Genomic DNA, 25,987 nt, shown 5'->3' with positions numbered 1-25,987 from the left:
TGCGCAGTACCCCTGGGGGGTGAGGCCATTTGGTGTGTGCATTTGCAATAGGAGCACGGTTAAGAAACGCCAACACCGCTGTCACTTAAATGAGAAGATTTTGAGAAAAATTTTTTTTTTTTTCAGCAAGCACCAGACACTTTTTTGAGCACAAAGTCACTTTGTTTTTTTTTTGCACATGAAGAGATCATAATTGGTTCCTGTTGCCATATTTATTTTATGTTAAGTTATCATCAATTGTTACATAATACTACAGGGCGTCTAACCCTTCTGGGTTAACAGCTTTGTAGGTTATTGGGCATAAGTAGTTGTAAACATCACCCTCTGTGAATGTATCTGCCAGAGGGTACAACACACTAGATAACATTTCTTATTGGTTCATGTATTAAAATCACAGAAACTGCACTAGGACATATTCAAGATACATTTAATTCCAGCACCATATTTGTATAGGGTGTAACACACACCTATGGAAATTATTTGGCAGCAGCTACATTGAATATTACACCCAGTAGAAAGTTTTTTTACTATTCTCTGTGGCCAAACATTATAGCACATATTTATACCCCACACTGGCTGAGGGTACAACACTGGACACTTTGATAATAAGGTCTTAGCAATACACTGCTTTTTTGTTTCCTTACCATTAATTTGTTTGTGCTTTTTTTCTACACCAAAGGTAATTACACAGGTTCAGAGATGTATTGCGCAGAGGGTGTACCACAGTAGTACACTCCTACTATAGGTGCTACATTTCTTACATTTCTTACCTTTTATCACCCTGGTTTAATATAAATTCATTGAGTTAGATAATTTTCACTCTTAAAGGTCTTTTTCTATTTGGTGTTGCACCTTGCTGAGGATGTAACACATTGAAAGCCAGTATACAAACCACAAGGTGTTGCACCTAGTAGAGTGTGTATACACTGAACATCAGCATACAAACCCAGCAAATATTTGTTATTCCTTTCCTTTGAGGTTCTATTTATCTAGTATTGCACTCTGCAGAGGGTGCAACACAAAAGCATTACCTTATGAGGTTTAAAAGCTAAACACCTAAGGCCCCTTTCACACTGAGGCTGTTTGCAGGCGGTATTGCGCTAAAAATACCGCCTGCAAACCGCCCCTAAACAGCCTCTGCTGTTTGTTCAGTGTGAAAGCCCGAGGGCTTTCACACTGAAGCGGTGCGCTGGCAGGACGGTAAAAAAAGTCCTGCCAACCGCTTCTTTGGAGCGGTGAAGGAGCGGTGTATTCACCGCTCCTAAACCGCTCCTGCCCATTGAAATCAATGGGACAGCGCGGCTATAGCCGCGCTGTACCAGCGAATTTAACCCTTTTTCGGCCGCCAGCGGGGGTTAAAACCGCACCGCTAGCGGGCGAATACAGCTGCAAAAACGACGGTAAAACAGCGCTAAAAATAGCGCTGTTTTACCGCCGACACCCCCACCGCCCCAGTGTGAAAGGGGCCTAAGTGTTTTTCTAATTGGAACAACTCCACACCTACACTCTCTTCAAATTAATCCATGTGTACTTCAAGTAATAGTATATCTGTAGTGGCAGCAGATCATTCCAAAGTTTATCTGGCTGTACTTTTCCTTTGCGCGGATTCACCCATAAATCTTTTACACCTGGAGCTGCGTTGGTCGTTTTGTGCTAACTATAACTACTAACATTAAAAACACTGGACAATGAAAACTACATAACACAAGCAATGGAATTCAGCTCAATTCTATTCTTTGTGACACAGGAAACATGGACATCATTCAGCTCCGGCACCTCAGGAACAATACCATGTTCTTGGATAGTATGCATTAATTTCCTATGAGGAAAGAAAAGACGTTTTCAAATTTATACTCCCATACCAGCTTTCCTCGAATAGTCTGTTTAGAGCGTGACTTTTCTTACCAGTGTGCTCTTGACATAACGTAAGAGAGGGTTGGTTGCTGAAATCCATTGAAAGCAGAAGAGCAAACCACGGTGTAGGCACCCATGTTCTTAAACAGTATCCAGTCCCCCTCCTGCAGCTCTGGTAGATCACATTGTTCAATAATACAATCCTGCCCATCACAAGTTGGTCCCCAAATGCTGCTAGAATAGAATTTCTCATCTGATTTGGATTTCTGCAATTAAAAAAAAGGGAGAGGTCTCTGGGTTTATGAAGGAATCTGAATATACAAAAAAGTGAATATTCCAAGGGGAATCACAAGACAGGAGAACTCCCTGGAACATAGACAGCTACTAATGGCTAATGAGGGCAATAAAGGAGAGTGAGCAAAAATCAATACAAAAATGTATTGGAGTATCAAAACTACATAGAATAAAACATTTTGCTTCAACAAGGAAGCTAGATATAACTGGTCCTAATGAACAACCATAGAATAGTATATCAGGTGTAGGGGTACACGTGGCATACCAATGGAATAGATAGACAGACAGTAGACAAACAATAACACACAAAGGACACAAGCGGTGCAGGCGCCTATATTACCACATATGCATAGAAACCCCACAGGCTAACCGCCAATGGGGAGGTAATAATTGAAAATAAAGATAAGTACAAGGGAAACTATGCATGTGTGGCCCCCTTCCTTTTTGAAGCAAAATGTTTTATTCTATGTAGTTTTGATACTTTTGTATTGATTTTTGCTCACTCTCCTTTATTGCCCTCTTAAGCCATTAGTAGCTGTCTATGTTCCATGGAGGCCCCCCTCTCTTTCCCCTTGGAATATTCACTTTTTTATATGCTGTTTTCTGGCTATGGCTAGAGCCTCTAAACTAGAGGAGTGGCAGTGAGTGAGAAACCACCACTACACAAGTGGCATGAGGTATAAGTGTGGTCACCTGTCTGGTGTTTGTGGTTCATATTAAGGGATCCTAGTTGATCCATCTAGACCACCTTCTACCTCTAGCCAACTGATCCTTTTGTTATCAACTGGCTTGGTCTATGCTTTTGTGTATATATAGACTGGTAGCGTTCTAGCACCTCACATGATGGCTTTCACATTGGGAGAGGACATTCGAATGGGATGCATCCCAGTCCCAGAATAGGGATGAGGAGATCAGGGATGGATTTAGAGAACATAAGAAATTACTGATTAATCATCTTAACAGGAAGTGGGACGTCTCCTTTTTGAAAACTTACATCCAACATAAAATAGTCCCTCTCGGTTTATGCGACAGAACTATACCAGCTGAACACCTCCATAACGACAGGTCTCTTCCAAAATGGAAGGAACTGTGTGTTAATCATGGTATTGCTATCATGGCTTTGATAGTTGAGGAGGAAAAGATTCAGCTGGCAGAACTTAAGAATATGATACGCCCAAAAAGGGAGCGCCATTCACCCCATTCTTTATTTATTTATACACATTAGCCCCCCTTGGGTCTGTTAGGGGAGGCTGCATACCTTCATCTCTCTTTTCCAGTCCTAAGCGCAGAGTTTCTGTGTGTTTTTTGTTAGGCGACAGAAGGAGAAAACCCCAAGGCAACGAACAGGGGGCTCGCGTACGAGGAGCCAAAACCGTTAAATTCAATATATAATGGCTTCATGTCTAAATCTGACATGACAGTCATTAAGTTATCATCATTCCCCCTAGCCCAAAGACACATCCAATTACTACGACACGGGATGTCATTTTCACCTGTAAGTTGTATGGATGAATTCACTGTGTATAAAGATGTAGTATTATATCTAAGAAAGGTATTCTTTAGATCACTGTATGATCAATAGAACTAGCAAAATCTCGCCTAGATACGGATGATCAAAATGCAATTGACATCCTTAACTCCTTGTTGGAAGAAAATGAGGAGTCGGGGGCAACTAGTTTCCCAACTAGGAGATTAGCAAATTTAAATATCAAATCTAAAAATATGCCCTCGCTGAATAAAAACAAGTGGCTCAGCATGTTACTCGAGATGGTTCAGACAGATCTGGGTAGGATCTCATGGAGACATTTAGACCATGATAATCTTACCCAGACAGAACGCCAAGCATTAAAAGAACTCAAAGAAGCCAGACACATTATAATAAAAAAAGCGATAAGGGTAGCAATGTCATCCTAATGGATGACATATATTACGAAGCTGAGGCGAAACGCCTCCTGGGGGACACCAACACGTATCACAAACTTGACTATGATCCTTTCCCCAGGGTGGTACAGGAACTGAATAGCAAAACTGGATGATGCAGTGGAGGCGGGATTGTTGACAAAACGAGAATATGAATGTCTGTCCGTAGATGACTTTATTATCCCTACCTTCTACTGCATCCCCAAGGTGCATAAGTCCCTTGAAAAGCCACCCGGGAGGCCAATTGTCTCTGCAATTCGCGGGCCCTTAGATAGGATTGGGAAATATCTTGATTCCCTCCTAAAAGAGATGGAGCGTGAGCTCAGGTCATACGTACAAGACACACGTCATGTGCTGGCTAAGATTGCCGACCTGGAAATTGAAGGGGAGGCATGGTTGGTCAGCATTGACGTTGAATCACTACATATGTCAATTCTGCCTGAATGTGGAATTGCAGCAGTCAAGGGCTCCCTTGATAGAAGCTTTCCACAGTTTGGTCCTCAAAATGAATTTTTAATTGAACTTTTGCAATTTGCCCTCAACAACAACTTCTTTCAATTTGCCTCATGGTTCTAACAACAGATTAAAGGCACCTCGATGGGGGCAGCACGGGCACCTGCGTTTGCGTGCCTCCATCTGGGCAGCTGGGAAGAGGAGGAAGTTTTCTGCCGTCCAATGTACCTCGGCCACATGCATACGTGGCTGAGGTACATTGATGACGTGTTGGTCGTATGGACAGGCGACATTGACTCTCTCCATGAGTTTATTAACGAACTTAACGCTAATGAGCGTAATATATGCCTGACTTACGCATACGACCAATGTCGGCTGTCATTTTTGGGCCTGGTCATCAGACTGGAAGATGGTAAGGTCAGTACATGTACTTATCGGAAAGAGACAGTGGCAAATACTTTGCTGCAAGCTGACAGTCATCACCCTCCCTGGTTAAAGAATGGAATTCCCACAGGGCAATTCATGAGGATAAAGCGCAATTGTTCTAACATTACCGACTTGCGGAGGGAGTCAAAAGATCTGTATGTGAGATTCCGGGAGAGCAGATATTCTCACAGGCAGATCCGGAATGCCAAATGTAAGGCTGCGGTATGAACCAGAGAAAGCCTGCTCCTCATAGATCATAATTTAAAAGCACAAAAGGCAATGGAACCAGGCCCGGTGAGACTGATTACTGCATACGGCGCCCAATGGGGCTCTGTGTGCAAAATCTTAGAGAAACATTGGAGTATTCTAATAAATAACAAAGGTCTGGCAAACATTGTGGGTGACGGGCCCAAAATGGTGGCGCATAGATCTAAGAACTTGGGGGACATCCTCATCCACTCAGAGTTTACCAGACAGCAGGATCCCACCTGGCTGTCTGAGTACCCGCGGTATAAGGGGATGGTCCCATGTACAAAATGCCAAGTGTGTCCCTTCGTCGAGAGGTCTAATGTATTTATGGACGCTATGGGACAAAAGGAGTACGAAATTAGGGACTTGATTAACTGTTCCAAAACCAAGGTGGTCTATATGGTGGTCCCTGTCCTAAAATTTATATCGGTAAGACCAAGAGAGCCCTTAAGGTCAGGATAGGGGAACACTTGAGGGATATTAGAAGGGAGAGGGAGAAAGTTTTGGAGAAGAAGAAAAAAAAGAGAGAGAGACCGGTGGCTAAACACTTTGTGCAGTACCATCAGGGTAAAACTGACGGACTGAAGGTAAAGGGTATTTATACCCTAAAGTTACCAGCTAGGAGGGGGGACTTCAACCGCATCCTACTGCAGAAGGAAAAGTGGTGGATATATACCTTGAAGTCCCTCGCACCTCTGGGCATGAACACTGAGCTTAACATGCAACCATTTTTGGACCAATGAAACCTGCCCATATCAGGGTCTGACTTTGTCCTGCTCTCCTCTCCTCTCTTCTCCATTTCACCTCTTCTCCAGTATCTTCAGGTCACCATTGGTTAGTGGCCCTCCCTCTCCCCTTTGCTCCCGGAGTTTTATTTCTTCCTCTACCTGTACTGATTTGGCCTTGCCAGCCCTCCTTTCTCTCCTTCTCTATCCCCTCCTTATTCCAGTTTCTTTTCCCTTGGATCTGGTGATGATAGTATTTATCTTCATCGGTATATTTTTGTTTATTTTTTATGTTTGTCTTTTATGTTTGATGTTTATGTTGGTTCTAAGGGGTAAGAAGATGAAGGTGTGAGTTGCTAGTTACAAAACACTCCTCATATATCTAAGCAAGGGTCTGCTAGGCTGCAACTATGAAAACTACCTGGAAAGCATAGACCTGCAACAGATATACGGAAGAAATCTACCCGAGCTTCCTTTCTAGCTTGTCCCGGTTAAACTTATCAATGAAAAAAATAGTAGGATGAGGGGCGACTACACCTCGAGGCATTATAAGGGAGAGGTGTATGCCTGCCCCTTCCACGTCCAGTTGAAGCTACGTGACATGACGTTGCGAAACGCATCAACGTAATTGCGGTGTGCAGGCGCCGCTACAGCGATCCCCCGAGTACAATGGGAGGCAGAGAAACTTTGAACGAAGTACCTAGCCCACACAGTTGAAGCTGTCATCAGTGAAGTTGCAATCTGCTCAATGCTACCGCCACAGTGCGGCCGAAAAACAAGCTGAGAATCAGCAAACACGCAGCACGGCACATTCAACAGTGCCCGCTGACCTATCCTCCCTTGATGGATGGGAACACGACAAGACTGCTTTGCCACTTTGGAAGCATTTGAGCTCATGGCCAGCACCCCTGCACTGGGAAAGAAGGCGGTAACGTTACAACTATAACTTTCACTTATGTGTGATTGCATTCAAGTTTAGACATTCTGCTATTAACGAACTGTGTGGCCTGGGGATAGATGTTGATCCCGGGATAGTCTGCTGTGATAGACATTTTGTCAGTGATAGCTGTGCCCTGGTGATGGTCAAGAGGATACCTGTAGTAGCATTATTTAACCTACTTCGATCAAGGCCATTTTCCCTTGACAACTGTCACCCAAGTACCGCCTGACTAATAATCGGTCTATTCTTCAATGTACTTTGTCAAAGATATCTGAACTTTGTCTCAGTCACAATCTTTCCTCTGGAATTGACACTTTTTTAAGAAATGCCTTCTGCATGGGCATGCAATTGTACAATTTGAATCATTTCCAGCATATTTAATAAGAACTATTTGTCAGTATATATTGGAGATTCAATAGACAGTTAACCTTCTGTTTGGCAGCATATCCTTGGCGGCATCACCTTCATTAGTCTTTTCCGTCACCCAGGGGACCACACATGCATAGTTTCCCTTGTACTTATCTTTATTTTTATTTATTACCTCCTCATTGGCGGTTAGCCTGTGGGGTTTCTATGCATATGTGGTAATATAGGCGTCTGCACCGCTTGTGTCCTTTGTGTGTTATTGTTTGTCTACTGTCTGTCTATCTGTTCCATTGGTATACCACGTGTACCCCTACACCTGGTATACTATTCTATGGTTGTTCATTAGGACCAGTTATATCTAGCTTCCTTGTTGAAGCAAAATGTTTTATTCTATGTAGTTTTGATACTGCAATAAATTTTGTATTGATTTTTGCTCACTCTCCTTTATTGCCCTCTTTAGCCATTAGTAGCTGTCTATGTTCCAGGGAGGTCTCCCCGCTTGTGATTCCCCTTGGAATATTCACTTTTTTGTATGCTGTTTTCTGGCTATGGCTAGAGCCTCTAAATTAGAGGAGTGGCAGTGAGTGAGCAACCACCACTACACAAGTGGCGTGAGGTATAAGTGTGGTCACCTGTCCGGTGTTTAAGGAATCTGAATTTCCAATCTTATCTCCTCTACCATGTTTAGTTTTACATTTAACTGGACTAAAGGGTTGTAGGCAGATGCAGTCTACTGTCTCTACTGCAGGTGACCTCAACAGAGACTGCTTCATCAGCTGTTGGAAAAACACTTATTGGTGTTAGCCACCAGCCCTGAAGAGTATGGATGCACTGAAGCCATTGACCACCCTATTTATACAGGGGACAAACCCCTCCATCCGGGAGTGGTACCGCCACATCCCTCAGTTTTGTGCTCCACAATTTTCTACATTTACTCCACAATTTGTCTTAAACAGGGGCTACTGGTAAATTTAGCTGTACTGGGTGGTAACTAACCTGGCTGATTTGTAGTCTTTGTGATCATTTGGGTTTTCTCCTAAGCCTGGTTTAAGTGTGGTTCCACTCTTCTGTCAGTAGGTGGCACTGGTGCCCTTGGCAATAGTATGATGAGCTGCAGTGAGACTGAGTTATGAATATGCATATCTCTTTCAGCAAATCGGTAGTTGTTCCAGGCCACTGAGCATGCTGGAAGAGAGTATATATTTGGAGGAAATCAGGTGATCAAAGTCCTCCCACCTCATACCTTGGTCTGGAGTGTATGTGTGAGGAACAGCTGCGTTGGGTGAGGCCTGGAGTCTAAGGCCAGGCCATGTGCTCGAGGCTCTGCCAGAGAGAGCCTGTTTGCTGCCTGGGGGCATGGGAGAGGTTCTGCCAGAGAGAGCCTGTTTGCTGCCTGGGGGCATGGGAGAGGTTCTGCCAGAGAGAGCCTGTTTGCTGCCTGGGGGCATGGGAGAGGTTCTGCCAGAGAGCAAGAGCCTCTTGTTGCCTGGAGGCATGAGGAAAAGGATGGAGTTCGGAGATAAAGTAACAGAGGTTACTCTTCATGAGCTGGGGACTGTGGAGAGACTGGGAAAGTGTCAAGAGGGACTCATCCACGGAAACCCTGCATGGTGTTGTGAGTTTTTGTTGCTATAGGAGACCGCTGTTGCTATGTAGGTACAGAACATTAAGTATAGACCTAAGGCCCTTGTTCTGCATTGCTGGCTACCTGGCTGTTTTGTTTTCGGAGTCTGTTGATCTGTCTACCTACTGTCCTAGTGTGATCTGTGCCCTAACCCTCTTTCTATATTTTATTGTTGTGAGCAATAAACTCACTTTTTTTTCATTAAAAAAGTGACTAGCGTCCATCTTTTCTGCAACTGTCCACACCCATCATGCCGAAGACCCAGCACCCTGAGTTAAAATATCAGTCGTCATTGATGCTGGAGGTCAGGGGGGCACTACACATCTAATAGCGTACCTTTTTTCTGACTATGCGCATTTCCCACTTGAACCTTGAGATTAAGTTGAAGGAGCCATGGATGCCATCATTTACATAGTACATGAGTGTTTTTTTGGAAGCATCATCTTCATCTAAGAAGAAAAAAATGAACCTGTTAACAAGAGCGTGGGAGACAGCAAGACTTTAAGCATGCTCAGGATGATACCAGCAAGTTGTATCCATGTGCACTACATACCATCAGAGCCCGTCTGTTCATCCAGCATGACTTTCTTAGCGATAATATTGACAGCCAGTGTAAACGCGGATGCCACATAGTATCTCCCAGGCTCTGCAATAATTTGCACACCCGAGCTAGCAGGGAAATATTTATCCAACGCTGGATTTATCACTGATGTCACCTAAAGAGAATTAAATTAAATGAGCACTGCATTTATACGTCCCCTACAGTAAGGTAAGAAAATGTACCAGTGGTTGTATGTCCTCCCCATACACCCCCCACCACCACCACCACTACCACCACCACCACCATCCTATATACTTTCCTATCCCGATCCAGCAGACAAATCCTGTGAGGAGGGAGTGGGGAGGGGGGGCAGGGCCAAGCCCTGCTGTGTGTCTATGGATGCACACAGCCAGGCTTGGAAATGAGCCTGCAGGTGTGCCCCCATAGCAAGCAGCACAGAGCAGGTAAGCATAACTTGTTTATTATTTTGATTGAACAAATGTATCCTTTATAGCCACTTTAAGTTGCTTAAAGCGGAGTTCTGCTTAAAAGAAAATTAAAAGTCAGCAGCTACAAATACTGCAGCTGCTGACTATTAATAATCGGACACTAATCGGACTTCTGTGGCATCGGCATTGCAACTGTGGGCGCCCGGCACAGCTTACTCGTCATATTCCATATTATAAAAGGTTGCAACTTTAAGGTCCATCAAGACAAAATATTCTGTGTTCATTACAAACGTAAGCTAAGCATGGAGGTAGGAAGCAGTCTACTTGATGGCACAAAAAAGACTGCTCACTCCAGCTCACTTCCCTAATATTTCCAATTACAGTGAATTTATGACCTTAATTCCAAGTCACAAAATAAAAGATGAAATCCTGTGGTTTAGCAGTTTGCACGCCTAACTTTTGCACTTTAGGTGTTCCCAATGTGCTTATGTTTTGAGTTTAATACAGACACACCGTAATGTTACTAAACTCATACTCCCCAAGGATTCAGGTGAATGACTACACAGTTCTCCCTTTTGCATATATGAGGTTAGGTAATAGCGCAGACCACAGAATTACAACATATATGGAACAAAATAAGATGGTTCATATCTATGCAGACTTTAATTACTTTAGCAAATGTGGAATTTGGCTGCAGTGGTTGAGTGCCATCATCCTCAATAAATGAAATTGGAGAAATCCCTCAAGGGGTGGGACAATAGCGGCACTGGTAGATTAAAATCAAAGAGGTAGCAAGAATTATAAAAATATAAAATTTTATTACAAACTGTACATTTACAAAACATCAAGTGAAAATGGTGTATGACAACCATACATGAATATTGGAAAGATTAGATACAGACAACTAACGCATTTCAGGAGTCCTTCTTCATAGGTGTCTTCAATATACAGTACATACAGCTTTCCAAAATTTTGAGTGATAAATCATATTGTGAAGCTTAAGAACGTGCATCAGCGAGCCATGCATTGTTATTCCCTGACACCCAGCCCGATGTAACCCCAAATGGAAACTTGGATCAGTGGGAGCACTGTATAGTGCAGAAAATCACTGCACCGACATAGTCCAGACTAAAGATAGTCCTGAGTCAGTTTGGTAATTAAGCCAGGTGGTCAGTATTTCCAAGCTCAAAAAGTGAGTCCACACCTGTATGAGCTTCAGGAGAGATAGACACACGTCCAACCAATCAAAGAACCCTGTGATTTTGAGCTTGGAAATACTGACCACCTGGCTTCATTACCAAACAACTGACTCAGGACTATCTCCAGTTTGGACCATGTTGGTGCAGTGTTTTTCTGCACTATACAGTGGTCCCACTGATCCAAGTTTCCATTTGGGGTTACATCGGGCTGGGTGCCAAGTTTCCATTTGGGAGTATACCCATCTTCAAACATCACACAGTTCCCGTTTCTTCAGATCGTATTCTGGGGGAATCGCTGCAGGCCTGTTCCGAGTGGACCTATAGTCACATTGGGTTGGGTGTCAGCTCTCCCTCCCCCTTAAGCATCCAGGTAGCAACTGTCTGCTCACAGGGTTCTTTGATTGACTGGATGTGTGTCTACCTCTCTGAAGCTCCTACAGGTGTGGACTCACTTTTTGAGATTGGAAATACTGACCACTTGGCTTCATCACCAAACAACTGACTCAGGGCTATCTTCTGTCTGGACTATGTCGGTGATTTTCTGCACTAGTGGTCCCACTGATCCAAGTTCCCATTTGGGGTTTCATCCATCTTCTATGATCACACAGTCACTTCGGACCGCATCCTGGGGGAATCTCTGCGGGCCTGTTCCGAGTGTTCACATCAGGCTGGGTGTCAGGCAATAACAACGCATGGCCCTCTGATACATGTTCTTAAGCTTCACAATATGATTTATCACTCAAAAATTTGGAAAGTTGTATGTACTGTATATTGTACACACCTCTGAAGAAGGAATCCCAAAACGCGTTAGGTGTCTGTATCTAATCTTTCCAATATTCATGTATGGTTGGAATACACCATTTTCACTTGATGTTTTGTATGTGTACAATTTGTAATAAAATTTGAATATTTTTATAATTTTTACTACTTCTTTGACTTCCAGTGCCGCTATAGTCCCACCCCTTGAGGGATTTCTCCATTTCTGTTAATTACTTTAGCAAACCCTGTAATCTGTTAGACGTTTCTAAGTTCCAAACACATACTTAGCCATTTAGCTGTCATTAATAATAATATCAGTCCATTTTGCCCCTAGGTAAGAATCACAATAAAGAGCATTTTTACCTCTTCAAACTTAAGCATGAAATTCTTGGATCCAGGGAAGCCACCACCAATGTCAAGTAAGTGAATGTTGAAGCCAAGTTCAGCTCCCATATCAAAGACATAGCGAGCATCAGATATAGCTTGTACAAAGGTTTGTGGATCTCTGCTGCCACTGCCAACATGGAAGCTAAATAAAGAAAAGGGATATCATAAAACAGGTGTTGCTAAATGGTGGATTGTGGTCCAGACACGGATCGAGTGACAGTCCTGTCAGGACCGCTGCTGTACCACTTAGCAGCCTCAGTGGACTCCTCTCCTGTGTATCCTTGCCTGCCTGCCGCTGCTGCTGTTAAACCCGCAGCAGGGAAGAGGGGGGGAGATACAGAAGGTCTACACGTAGAGCGGAGCTGCCCAACCTTTCAAACTTACAAGTGGGTGAAGGGTTGCTATGAAGCTAGACGCTCATAGCAACCAATCACTCGCTTGTTTGCAAGAAGAGTTGGGCAGCTTCCACCCTCAGTGCAGACCTTCCATATTTCCCACCATCTGCCCTGCTGCAAGTTTAATAGCAGCAGCGGTGACGGCAGGTAGGCAAGTACATACAGAAGAGGAGTCCACCCTGCTGTGCCTCCCACCCTGTGCCCTGTTTTGTTTAGGGTAGGACTGTGAAGGGGAAAGAGCTGTAACTGCACTGGGGACTGTGATTTAATGGGGGGGCTGTGATAGTAAGGGAGATGTGTTTGGGGAATCTGATGTGAAGGGGGGGAATCTGTGATACGAGGGAGAGTTGTGATTGCAAGAGGGATTGTGATGTGTGAAGGAGGGTTCTGATTGCAAAAGGTGGCTGTGATGTGAGGCAGTAATGTAAAGGTGGGCTGTGATGTAAGGAGGGGGGTCTGATGTGAAAGAGGGGGCTGAGGGCACCAACGTAAAAGGAGATGTGATGTAAAGGAGGGCGTGACAGGGCTCTGCTATGATGTGAGGGGGTCTGTGGTTGCTAGTGGGGGCTGTGATATGAACGGGGGGATATTTTATATTAACAGCTTAAGTTTTTTATCTGTGTGTGGTTAAATTAAAGAGGGACTTCCGGACAAATCCATACCTTACGCCAATGACATCAATGTTCAATTCTTTAGCACGCTCCAGAAGCAACCTGCTTGTTTTAAGAGTGGCACCAAACTTCATACTTAGCCGACACACAGCCTTGGAGTCATCTGTGGCTATACGTAAAACAAGCCTGAAAAACAAAGGCAGAGAACTTTGCTTCTTCCATTATAGCCACAGAAAAACTGTTCAACATCCCACTTTTAGGCTTTTGATCCAAATAAAATTGAGTTATGGTACAACATAAATTCTTCAGGAATTTAGTAATATTTCTCCAGCCATTTGCAACATAACAGTCTAGCATACCAGAGGAGATCAGGCCCGTGCCAAATAAGTGTATACATTGACATTTCCAAAGCAATTACTGCAAAATTTAATAAAATCATTATAAAGCAAACACGTTTGTCGTTTTGGACAGGGCAGGGAAGTGTGTTCTGGTGACAGCTGTATTTACATCAGATATCCTTTCGCTTCCTGATGGTTTACACAGGACAGGAGTTAAAGTGTAAGTTCACCTTTTTACAAAAAAAAAGAGAAGGTGAACAACCTCCACACCGCCCGATTCCTGCTGCACTTACCTTTGTGGGTGATTAGTTGTCACTGCCCACACAGCTGGTGTAGCGATCCAAAGATTTGAAATCCCCCCTCTTCTTCCTCTCCTTTCTTTAGAGCTTCTAGGATGGACCAGACCGACTCCGATTGGTCAAAGCATTAACGTTCCAGCACTGACCAATCACAATCATTCTGATCCATCCTGGAATCCCTAGGGGGAGGGAGAGCGGGGAATTTCATATCCCCAAACAACTACACCAGCTGTGTGGGCACTGACAGATAATCACCCACAAAGGTAAGTGCAGCGGGGACTGAGGGGTGTGCAGAATGTAAGCTGTTAGTTCTCATTTTCATTCATTTTTCTGTTAAAAGGTGAAATTAATACTTTAAGGTAAATCTTTTTAAACAGACAATAAGTAGTGGCATAGGTTCTAAACATTTCATATGCTAAAGACAGTTTTCCATAGATTAAGCTGCCATTTATTTGTCTTATATTATACAGATATATACAGAATGTTTTTTAAAGCATTTATATCATTTAGTTCCTTACTTGGCATTGGGGTGATTCTTGGCCACTTTCATTAGTTCCCCCTCGCTATCAAATGTCATCTTCTCAACACCACAGCTTGCTGCGTATTTTATCTCTGAAATTTGTTTACATGGGTTGGCATAAATGATTCTCTCTGGTTGGACACCAATGTTCTGGACAAGCTGAATTTCAGCCTGAGGAGAAATGGAAATATTATTATTAACACATATGGCATTTATAAAAGAAAACTGTAGCTAGATTTTTCTCTTGGCTCCTGTTCTATTACACACCTTGCTGGCACAATCAAATCCTGCCCCCAAAATGGCTATTGTGGTCACAATGGCTTTGCTGTCATTACATTTAACAGCATAAAATGGAGTTACACGTGGAAGTGCTTTAAGCCACTGGATATGTTTCTTTACAATGTCACCAAGATCAGCTACATAAAAGGCATCCTTGTCATCCTGGAAAAATCCAAGGCATTTACTAAGGTTAGACATTTCAATAGTCATTACATCTGCAACCAAGCCTCTATACAACATTACTTGAGATACTTACAGAGAAGGAAACAGCATTAATTTTCTGTTCCAGGATGTCCCGGGCAGTAAATCCTTCCGCAAGAAAGCTAAAGTCAAAGCTAAAGCTATTCATTCTCTCTTAGTTACAAGCCCAATTAATGAAGAATGCAACAAACTGTAAAAGAGAAGACAGGCATTTAAGAGACGGTGTTTCATGCAAAGAATGTGTTAGCTTTGCTCCCAAGGTGGTTGTATGATGAAAAAGAAGCCCCTCAGATAGCACAAGATGTACTTCCAACAGAGGATCTGTTCTTTGTTGCTGGGCTGTTGGTGTTCTACATGAAAAAGCCATCAAAATGCATAAATTCAATCAACATAGTAAGACCCAGCATGTCATAATATGCAGCAGAAACCAAATATATTTCAACCAGCCAACAATATATCTCATATATCTTATATTACCAATCCTAGGAGGTGAACACTTCCTAATATATCCCCCTTTCTGTGAGTGCTCTCTACTGGTGTCTGGCGTCCAGTTCTTTAAACCAGTTACTCTCATTCACCATCATGAGGAATGTTGTAACATGGGTGTACACAACAATGCTGTCTGTCAGGATATCAGGTGTTGGTTGGTGTCCTGTAAAACAAGCATGACCAGATATGTATGTGTAGCCAAGGGTTTGCTACTATAGTTATTATAGTTGAACAGTTTGTTGTTGTTTCAAATGAGTTTGACTCCCTCTAGGGTCCGTTGAACTCTTTTAGGATTTTCTTTACTCCTTGAGAAGGATTGCAAAGTATTGTGGGAGATGTAGTTTGGAGGAGGAAGTGACTCTGTTAGCTGAATCAGCTCTGAACTACAGGACAGACAAGGCAAAGCGCGCAGAACTGCCTGCTGGGAGGAAGGATAAAAGGACAGGCGCGGCCTGCTTTCAGCCTTTCTGGACGCTATTCAACACCTGCCAGCAGGAGGTCTATGTGTGACCAGGAGTGAGAGACTGTTGCCTATACAGCAGAGAGCTGGATCGCCCACGTCTGAGGGATCTCAGAGTACAGCCTTGCTATCCTAGCAAGTGAACTGGCCTGCGCTTCAGAGCAGCTGGAAGCCCCTGCTCTTCAGTCCATCGGGAGTTGCAGCGCGGCGCAGCGGCTTCACCAGAGGAGACACTAGAAGGGGATTCCTGACGGAGCCTCACAGCCATTGGAGTCCATTGTGGTGAGAGGGCACCTGCCCATTCCAGTAAAGAGTACAGTATTGCTGAGTGAGTTTTTTACAGACTGCTGGTGAGACTTGTAGTTCCACGGAAGTGAATCTACTTCTTCACAGGCATCATACAGCTGAACTTTGGGGCCTTGTCTTTTCCCCCTGCGCTGTAAGGTCAGTACTGTATTGCACTCACATGTAAGGAGGAATCTACACGTGGTGATATTTCTTCAGTTAAGCAGTCATCAGCATATTGTTTGTTCTTTTCTTTCCCTTTGTCTTTTTGGATTACAAATACTGCAGTTTAAACATCAGGCTAGCTGAAGATATCTGGTGTTGAAAAAACTTTCATCATCTTCCTCTTTTACCAAGCATTGCTGCTCTACTTATAAGTTGAACTCTGAAATATAGCCTAGGGGGAGCCATTGAGTATATGCTAGACTATACACTGTGTTTTTGAATGTAAAGAATACATACTGCATTTTGGTCTGTGTGTTGAGGCCTCAGCGGGAAGGTATTTAATATATGTCTTGAAGATATTGAGTACCTATCTTTCAGCGCTCCTGTTCACATATACCCCTTTCAGGTGAATATAAGGTTATATGTTCTGTATATGTGCGTTAAGTGCCAACTGTTGCCAATCATAACTTGTTCATTCATGCTTTTCATTGTGTTCCATTACTTATTTCAGTAAATCTTTCTGAGTGGTTCAGTTATATCGTGCAAGTTTCTTATTGCTAACACCACATTGCAGAATGGAACCCAACGTGTCAGAGGTAAGAGAGGGTCTGCAGAGTCAGGGTAGTCAGTGGGGTATAGAGTCAATAAGCAGCCCCCATGGGGGTACTGCTACATTTGGAGGTCCCACCGAGATATCCCATCTGGGGTACCCGAGCAGATCAGTTGATGTGTCCAGGGTGGAAGAAGTCATGGACTCAGCCACTGCCACCGAGTGGAGCCAGGAGTATGGGAGCTGGTTGGAACAAACTACGGTTCTGAGGCTTCCAGGACTCCGGTGTTTTGATAGAGAGGTACGGCAGTTGATGAGAAAGGCTGTCCCAGAACAGGGGTCCTACCTCTTGGACCTGAAACATGACTTGGAGGAAGATTGTACCTATGTCCTTCTAGAATAGAAAGAGAGTATTCCGGCGGAGTTCCAGAAGAAGGTTGTGAGCCTAGCTGAAAGCTTGGATGGCCATGTGATCCCAGTACAGCTGCCGGAGGAGACTGGTGAGAAGTCCACTGGGTCACCACCAGGGAGCCCTTTTGCATGCAGTCCAACTGTCGGCAGTCTAAATGCAACCAGTCCAGCAGCAGGAAGCCCAATGGCGGGGATGCCTCCTGCTTCATTCTATCTAGACATGAGTCGCCTAGTTGACAGCCCGATACAGAGTCACAACAAGTCCGCCAATCAGGGATATCAGAAGTTACCGACCTTCTCAGGCTGCGTCCCCAGACCTGATGGGGAAGAAGAATTTGATATGCAAGCCCTAGAGGAGTGGAATGTGTCCGGAACAGTGGAAAGACAGCGTATCAGCGAGAGTCTCCACAGTCCAGCAGCGGATGTCATCAGAAGCTCAAAGAGGGGAAAACCGGATTGTGAGGCCATGGACTATATCGAGGCTCTCTATGCAGTTTATGGAAGGGTAGAGAAGCTACCTGATCTGATGTACAAGTTTGAGCATACCCACCAGTGGAGGGGAGAGAAGTTGTCTGAATATATTGCCTGGGTGGATCAAATTATGCACCAGATCATCTTAAAAAAGGGTATCGACCCCCGGGAGTCGGACAGAGTTCTATTGGATCGGATCCTACAAGACGCCAGGCCAAACCATTCTATCGTGCTCCGATTGCTCTTGAAGGGTACCCGAGAGGCCCCTTCTTACCCAGAGTTGATGGGGTTAGTGAGAGAAGAGGAGGCTCTCCTGGATGAAAAGAATCAGGAGGCTTGACTCGCAGTAAAGACACCCCAGAAGAGTGAGAAGATAGTCGCACAATCAGTTCAGGTGGATGCCAGGCGTGGTGGAGAGCGATGAAGAGTCTGAGTGTGGGGAGCGCACTAAGACCTCTGTAGTGCAATCCACCCCAAAAGTTACTTCCGTCATGTCATTAGAAAGTGGAGCTCAAGTTCAAGAACAGGTACAACCAGCTTGGTTACATGTGATAGAAACCCGGGCCCAAGCTCAGGCTGAGTGGACGGCATTCAGAAATGCTACAAGTGTGGTGATCCAAGACAATTCAAAGCCCAGTGTCCACAAAAGGAAGTGAATACTGAACTGTTGGAGGAGTTGGTGAAGATATTACAGAAATTGCTGAAAGACCAGCCGGCGGGAAACTCCAGGGGGTCTTAGTGAGAAAGCCAACTGAGAACCCTGATGAGAAACAGAGCTCCAGGAAACAGGAAGGAAGAGAAGGGCCAGAACGAGGCTGCAGAAGGGAAGAGTGGCCTAATCACTCTGGTCATCCCCACAGTCATTAACCCGGCACCGGGGTCAGGGAGCCAGGTGCAGAAAGTCAGTGCTTTACCATCACCTAGGGCCACAGTCAGGTCCTACCAGAACACCCCTAAGAAAGTTTGTCAGTCTGGCCTATACAAAATTGGTCTGGCGACACCACCTAGAGTCACTGTTAGGTCCCCACAGAGTGCATTAAAGGAGAGGAACTGTAATCTTAGCCGCACTCAGGATACTGCTAACAGTTTCCCAGAAAAGTTAGTGGGGCCATCCCCGATTGTGCCTGTACAAATAGAAGGCGTCTATGCCAAAGCTTTACTAGACACAGGGGCCCAGGTCACGTTATTATACCGGGATTTCTATGACAAACACCTGAGCCACATTCCTTTACACAAGCTGGAAGAGCTTGAAATCTGGGCTATTGGAACTGCTAGATGTCCATATGATGGCTACATTCCTATCCAGATATCATTTGGGCCAGCAGCTGTTGGAAAAGAAGAGGCTTTTGACACCTTGGCTGTCGTGTGTCCTAGACCACCTGGGGCCGTGCGAAATTCCATATTGGTGGGAACCAATACCAACTTAGTGAGAAGACTGTTATCATCAGTGCTGAGTGAAGATGGATCCACCAAGAACAAGATTCACCCACAGTTACTGAAAGCTTGTCAGCGAGTGGCAAGAGAGAAGGCCCCTAAAGGAGGAGTGGGACGGTGAAGGAAGTTGGTGACCAAAGAGAGGGTACTACAGCCGGGTAAGTTGCTCATGTGAAGGCCACCATCAAGTTGATTTGGGACCAACCGGGCCCCTTTGTGGTGCTGAAGACGGATGACCAAGCCAGGGCGTCTGGACTAGAAATGGTCCCTGAGCTGGTTCCTACCCGAGACCTGTCCAGAACCGGAAGGAAAGTGCCCATCCGCTTGAGGAATGTGACTGATAAGCCTATTACGTTGGGAGCCTGTATGCTGGTGGGGCAGGTGAGTGCCTCCACCCCTGTACTCCCCGAAGAAGCCAAGGATTTGAGGAATAGCCAACAGTTACAGATGGAGTTTCAGCGATGTGTGGAGGTCTTGTCCCCTGCCTGGCAGGCAAGGATGAAGTCTCAACTGATAAGATGGAAGAAGCTGTTTTCCAAAGACAATTTTGATGTGGGATGTGCAAGAAGTGCCCAACAGTGGGCCAGGAGACTACCTCTTAGTGACCTGGAAGACTTAAGAGAGCAGTTGGCAGAGTTGAAAAGGTCAGGAGTCATTCAGGAGTCCCTATGCATCCCCCATTGTGGTAGTAAGGAAGAAGAATGTGTCGTTACATATGTGTATTGACTACTGGACCCTAAATCGGCGCACCATCCTGGACCAGTACACCACACCCCATATCGAAGATGCTTTGCAGTGCCTTACTGGAGCTAAGTGGTTTAGCGTGCTTGACTTGAAAAGCGGGTATTATCAGATTTCTATGCACCGGAAGATCAGGAGAAGACGGCATTCATATGCCCTTTAGGATTTTACAAGTTCAGTCTGATGTCTCAGGGCTTGTCGGGGGTTCCTGCAACCTTTCAACGTTTGATGGAAAGGACAGTAGGAGACACGAATCTCGTAGAAGTACTGGTGTATTTGGATGACAGCATTGTGTTTGGGAAGACACTGGAAGTACTGACGTTGTCACTGGAAAAATGTCAGTTCTACAGAACCTCTGTCACCTATTTGGGCCATGTTGTCTCTGCAGGAGGAGTCACCACAGATCCACAAAAGCTGGAGGCTGCCACCACCTGGCCCAGACTAAGAACTGTAACAGAGTTGAGATCTTTCCTGGGACTCTGCTCCTATTACCAACGATTTGTGGCCAATTTTGCTAAGATTGCTTGGCCCCTTAATGAGCGGTTGCAAGCAGTCACGGGATAAAGAGAAGATGGAGTCAGACCCAAGAAGAGTGGTGCTCGCAAGAAAGGAGAGTCCGTCCAAAGTCAATGGACCTCTCCATGTGAAAAAGCTTTTTGGCAGTTGAAGAAGGGTCTCACAGAGGCCCCAGTTTTTACCTACGCTGACCCTGGCCTGCCCTATGAGTTGTATGTGGACACTAATAGAGGAGGATTGGAAGAGTACTATATCAGGAACAAAATGGAGGATTGAGACCAGTGGCCTATGTGAGTAGGAGCCTTACCCCATCGGAGACGAATTACCCGGTCCACAAATTGGAATTTTTGGCACTCAAGTAGACAACAATCCTTTAACTTACACCTTAACCTCGGCAAAACTGGATGCCACAGGACACAGGTGGTTAGCAACTTTGGCAGGGTTTCATTTTAGTCTGAAGTACCAGCCCGGAGTTGGGAACCAAGATGCGGATGCCTTGTCCCGCAGGCCTCATAGGAAGGAGGAAGATCCAGAGGGATGGACTTATGTAATTGAAGGAGTGCAAGCCTTTTGTCAGGGCCTGGACCAGAAGATGAAAGGAGGAGTGGCTGCCGAATACATTGGGGTTCACCCATCTGGGATACCAAGACACTACTGTGGATTGACACAGGTGAGAGGAGAAGGCTTACCCCAACTGACAAAGAGAGATTTGAAGAGAGACCAGGAGCAGGACCCATTGGGTCATTTGGTGCTGCAGGCTTTGAACAAGCAGGATGCTGAAAAGCCCCATAAAGGGAGCGAAGACTCTGCACTGAGAGTGGGACCTGTTGCAAATCAGAGATGAGTGTTATACAGGCGTTGCCCATCTGGAGACAAGGAGCAGGATATATACTTGTACTTAGTGTGGGGGAGGATGTGGTAGTTATATTTGGTGTGCGTGGGGTATAGGGTTGCCACCTCATCCCTTTAAACCCAATCACATTAATTACACAGGTTCTGTGGCTGATTAAGGTGGTAATTAACCACTTAAGGACCAGCCACCGCAGTTATACTGCGGCAGGTTGGCTCCCCTGGGCGAATCACCATCATGGTACGTCGGCCACTTTAAGAGCTCTAGGGGGTGCAGCGCCGGTGCCAATGCACGTGCTTGGCGGTCGCAATGCCGGCCGGCCACCCGCAATCACTCCTGACAGAGACAGAACGGAGATCTGTTAATGCAAACAGACAGATCTCCATTCTGTCAGGGGAGGAGAGAGAGATCTGCTGCTCCTATAGATTAGGAACAGCGATTGGTCTCCTCTTCCAGGCAGTCCAATCCCCCCACAGTTAGAACACACATGAGGGGACATATTTAACCCCTTGATCGCCTTCTAATGTTAACCTCTTCCCTGCCAGTGACATATATACAGTAATCAGTGGCTATTTTTAGCTCTGATCGCTGTATTAATGTCAATGGTCCCAAAAAAGTGTCAAAAGTGTCCGATCTGTCCGCTGCAATGTCGTAGTCCACAAAAAAAAAAAAAAATTGCAGATCGCAGCCATTACTAGTAAAAAAAAATATAATAATAAATAAAATAATAATGCCATAAATCTATCCCCTATTTTGTAGACACTATAAATTTTGCACAACCAATCAATATATGCTTATTGCGTTTTTTTACCAAAAATATGTAGAAGATAATACATAGGCCTAAACCAGGCATGTTCAAAGTCTGACCCGTGGGCCAATCGCAGCCCGCGTTCCGGTTTAATACGGCCCCCCTGGTGATTTGGATATATACAGTATATCTTTTGTGGCCCCAATATATATCGTATTTAACAGCGCTTCCTCAAAGGAGGCGGGACGAGCGCCGTCAGAGTACATACAGGAGAATCTCCTGTTTACTCTGCGGCGTCTGTAATAGGAAATCCCATCTCCTGGGCTGCCAGGAGATGGGCTGCTACTCTATCATAGAAGGCGGGACTTTGTATTAAAGAGGAGGCCGAGTAAACAGGAGATTCTCCTGTATGTAATCTTATGGTGCTCGTCCCGCCCCCCCTCCCTGCCCCCTCCGAGGCTGCAGATGGGCATCGGCACATGCGCACTGAAGCAATGGCACATACGTGCTGTTTGCTTCAGTAAGTGTGCCATTACTGGCGGCTCGGGGGTGACGTCATCACGGCTCCGGCCAATCACAGAGCCGTAGCCACGATACCCGGACGTAACTCCGGGGAGAAATGTCGCTGGATGGTGCTGTGTAAGGGCACCACAGCGGGGGCTTCGATCTCAGATGAGTATTACAAAATGAGCTAGCATGCTATGCATACTAGCTAATTATGCCTTTGTCTTGCAGGTGTTAGTTCCCTCCCCCCCATGTGGGTTTACAACCACTTTAAAGTGAAGGTGCGTGTTATACGCCGATAAATACGGTATATCCAAATAACAAGCCCAAGCTCATCCTTAGTCCTGAGCGGCGCTCTGGGATTTGTTGGGGGCCACAAAAGGTATTATGGAAAATTGTTATCAAATACTTACCTTAATTTTCCTTTCCTGGCCTATCCTCACATCAGCACACAATGGGTTAACGCCTCATCTGGCACCCACATGACCACCTTTTCCTAGCTGAATAAAAGACAGCCCCTCCCCCACTGACGTGTTCGATAATCTAGCCTGCGACAGACCACCTGGGAGGGAGTCCTGTGCTGACGTGAGGATAGGCCAGGAAAGGAAAATTACGGTAAATATTTGATAACAATTTTCTATATTCCTGGCCATACCTCATGTCAGCACACAATGGGATTTAACTAGCTGAATAAATGGATGGGAGAGAACACATGAAAAGAAACATTGACAATCTCAGAAAAGCTGTCAAAGACAAAAATAATTTATATGTCTCGTCTAAAACTTTGCAGAACTTGCCGACTGCACGCCTAGCTTGTAAAGTTGAATGAAGGGCTAGCCATCTCTCATATACTCTTCACTGACATCCTAAAATAACTGCCCCAAAGGCTGCCACCCCTCAGTTCGAAGGAGCTTGTCCCTGTTCCTGAGCAGAAAGGCCAACTTCCTGCATGCCAATCTAATCACCCTGGTGAACCAATAGAAGATGACTCAAGAACCTTACAGGGGAATGAAAAGGATTGTCCACTTCCCTCATGTCTTTGATCTTTGCATGCACACTGTTAGCAACTTATGTAAGGACCTGAAGTCTTCCTGCTGTATACTCAGTAACTCCATGTGAATGCTTGGAGGGACTGCACCCAGGTTTTCCTGGAAACTGGATACCACTTGGCAGGGCTTTTTTTCTCAGAGAATAGGTGCAGGAACCCACCTTCCCCACTCAACTCCCTTGACCCCACCCCGCCCCTGACCCCACCCCCGCCCACAAACCACACCCCCTCCCCTGCATAACACACAGGAGTACATATTGTGCAGTGCTGAGGAGTGTGTATCACCCTCTCCTCCTCCTTCACAGCTCACCCTCTGTCAACATGTCACCTCTGCACCCCCATCCACCGACTATCTCACCTCTGCACCCCTATCCACCGACTATCTCCCCTCTGCACCCTATCCACAGACTATCTCCCCTCTGCACCCTATCCACCGACTATCTCCCCTCTGCATCCTATCCACCGACTATCTCCCCTCTGCACCCTATCCACAGACTATCTCACCTCTGCACCCCATCCACAGACTATCTCACCTCTGCACCCCATCCACAGACTATCTCACCTCTGCACAAGCCATCCACAGACTATCTCACCTCTGCACAAGCCTTCCACAGACTATCTCACCTCTGCACCCTATCCACAGACTATCTCACCTCTGCACCCCATCCACCGACTATCTCCCCTCTGCACCCTATCCACAGACTATCTCACCTCTGCACCCTATCCACAGACTATCTCACCTCTGCACCCTATCCACAGACTATCTCACCTCTGCACCCTATCCACAGACTATCTCTCTGCCCCTCCACATCTCACCTCTGCACAAGCCATCCACAGACTATCTCACCTCTGCACAAGCTGTCCACAGACTATCTCACCTCTGCACAAGCCATCCACAGACTATCTCACCTCTGCACAAGCCATCCACAGACTATCTCACCTCTGCACCCCATCCACAGATTATCGCACCTCGGCACCCTATCCACAGACTATCTCTCTGCCCCTCCACATGTCTTCTCTGCACAAGCCATCCACAGACTATCTCACCTCTGCACAAGCTGTCCACAAAATATCTCATCTCTGCACAAGCCGTCCACAGACTATCTCACCTCTGCACCCCATCCACAGACTATCTCTTTGCCCCTCCACATGTCACCTTTGCACAAACCATCCACAGACTATCTCACCTCTGCACAAGCCGTCCACAGACTATCTCACCTCTGCACCCCATCCACAGACTATCTCACCTCTGCACAAGCCATCCACAGACTATCTCACCTCTGCACCCCATCCACAGATTATCGCACCTCGGCACCCTATCCACAGACTGTCTCTCTGCCCCTCCACATGTCTTCTCTGCACAAGCCATCCACAGACTATCTCACCTCTGCACAAGCTGTCCACAAAATATCTCATCTCTGCACAAGCCGTCCACAGACTATCTCACCTCTGCACCCCATCCACAGACTATCTCTTTGCCCCTCCACATGTCACCTTTGCACAAACCATCCACAGACTATCTCACCTCTGCACAAGCCGTCCACAGACTATCTCACCTCTGCACCCCATCCACAGACTATCTCACCTCTGCACCCTATCCACAGACTATCTCTCTGCCCCTCCACATGTCTCCTCTGCACAAGCCATCCACAGACTATCTCACCTCTGCACAAGCTGTCCACAAAATATCTCATCTCTGCACAAGCCGTCCTCAGACTATCTCACCCCGCCCCTGACCCCACCCCCGCCCACAAATCACACCCCCTCCCCTGCATAACACACAGGAGTACATATTGTGCAGTGCTGAGGAGTGTGTATCACCCTCTCCTCCCCCTTCACAGCTCACCCTCTGTCAACATGTCACCTCTGCACCCCCTCCACAGACTATCTCACCTCTGCACCCTATCCACCGACTATCTAACCTCTGCACCCCATCCACCGACTATCTCACCTCTGTACCCTGTCCTCAGACTATCTCACCTCTACACCCTATCCACAGACTATCTCTCTGCCCCTCCACATGTCACCTCTGCACCCTATCCACAGACTATCTCAACTCTACACCGTATCCACCGACTATCTCAACTCTACACCGTATCCACAGACTATCTCACCTCTACACCCTATCCACAGACTATCTCACCTCTACACCCTATCCACAGACTATCTCTCTGCCCCTCCACATGTCACCTCTGCACCCCTATCTACAGCCCCCTTTAATTCATAGCTCCCCCCACAGCTCTCACTGTGCCCAATCTAAATCCCCCCATCTTTGTCTCCACAGCTGTCTCTCTGCACAGCCACCTTTCCCCCCTTCCTCCCCCCTCTCTCACCTCTTAATAGTTTATAGCACACTGCACACAGGTTATCTTCAGGGCAATAGAACAGTGCAGCCGGCTCCCTAGTTAGAACATTCAGTCTCTTCTGTGCAGTGTCTCCTGTCAGATCATCAGTGTACACAGAGCCGAGGAGGACTTTCACCGCGC

General features: G+C 45.7%; 1 protein-coding gene across 2 annotated transcripts; it reads right to left on the bottom strand.

The window, feature by feature from the left end:
* Positions 1–210: 210 nt before the first annotated feature.
* Positions 211–25,987, bottom strand: LOC141141397 (ornithine decarboxylase 1-like). 2 transcript variants are annotated; one of them, XM_073629052.1, is made up of 10 exons: positions 25,835–25,987; positions 14,885–15,019; positions 14,617–14,790; positions 14,348–14,520; positions 13,244–13,378; positions 12,163–12,328; positions 9,405–9,567; positions 9,188–9,300; positions 1,906–2,120; positions 211–1,819 (listed from the first exon to the last, which is right to left on the bottom strand). In XM_073629052.1, exons 2-10 carry the CDS (start codon positions 14,975–14,977, stop codon positions 1,696–1,698), a joined length of 1,356 nt encoding a protein of 451 aa, XP_073485153.1. In that variant the 5' UTR covers positions 14,978–15,019; positions 25,835–25,987; the 3' UTR covers positions 211–1,695. The 2 variants fall into 2 exon arrangements, with proteins under 2 accessions (XP_073485153.1, XP_073485154.1); XM_073629053.1 differs by lacking the exon at positions 25,835–25,987 and adding an exon at positions 24,549–24,591.

This window comes from Aquarana catesbeiana, linkage group LG04, assembly GCF_042186555.1.
Source record: "Aquarana catesbeiana isolate 2022-GZ linkage group LG04, ASM4218655v1, whole genome shotgun sequence".
Classification (NCBI taxonomy): domain Eukaryota; kingdom Metazoa; phylum Chordata; class Amphibia; order Anura; family Ranidae; genus Aquarana; species Aquarana catesbeiana.
This window is presented reverse-complemented; position numbering and strand designations above follow the sequence as displayed.

Bases quoted from the DNA above. Each gene is read 5' to 3' on its own strand.
- LOC141141397 (XM_073629052.1), bottom strand. From the start codon at position 14,977: ATGAATAGCTTTAGCTTTGACTTTAGCTTTCTTGCGGAAGGATTTACT. The intron at 14,521-14,616 runs GTGTGTAATAGA...ATTTCTCCTCAG, and splicing joins GATTTGATTGTGCCAGCAAG to GCTGAAATTCAGCTTGTCCA. The intron at 13,379-14,347 runs GTAAGGAACTAA...TTTGTTTTTCAG, and splicing joins AAGAATCACCCCAATGCCAA to GCTTGTTTTACGTATAGCCA.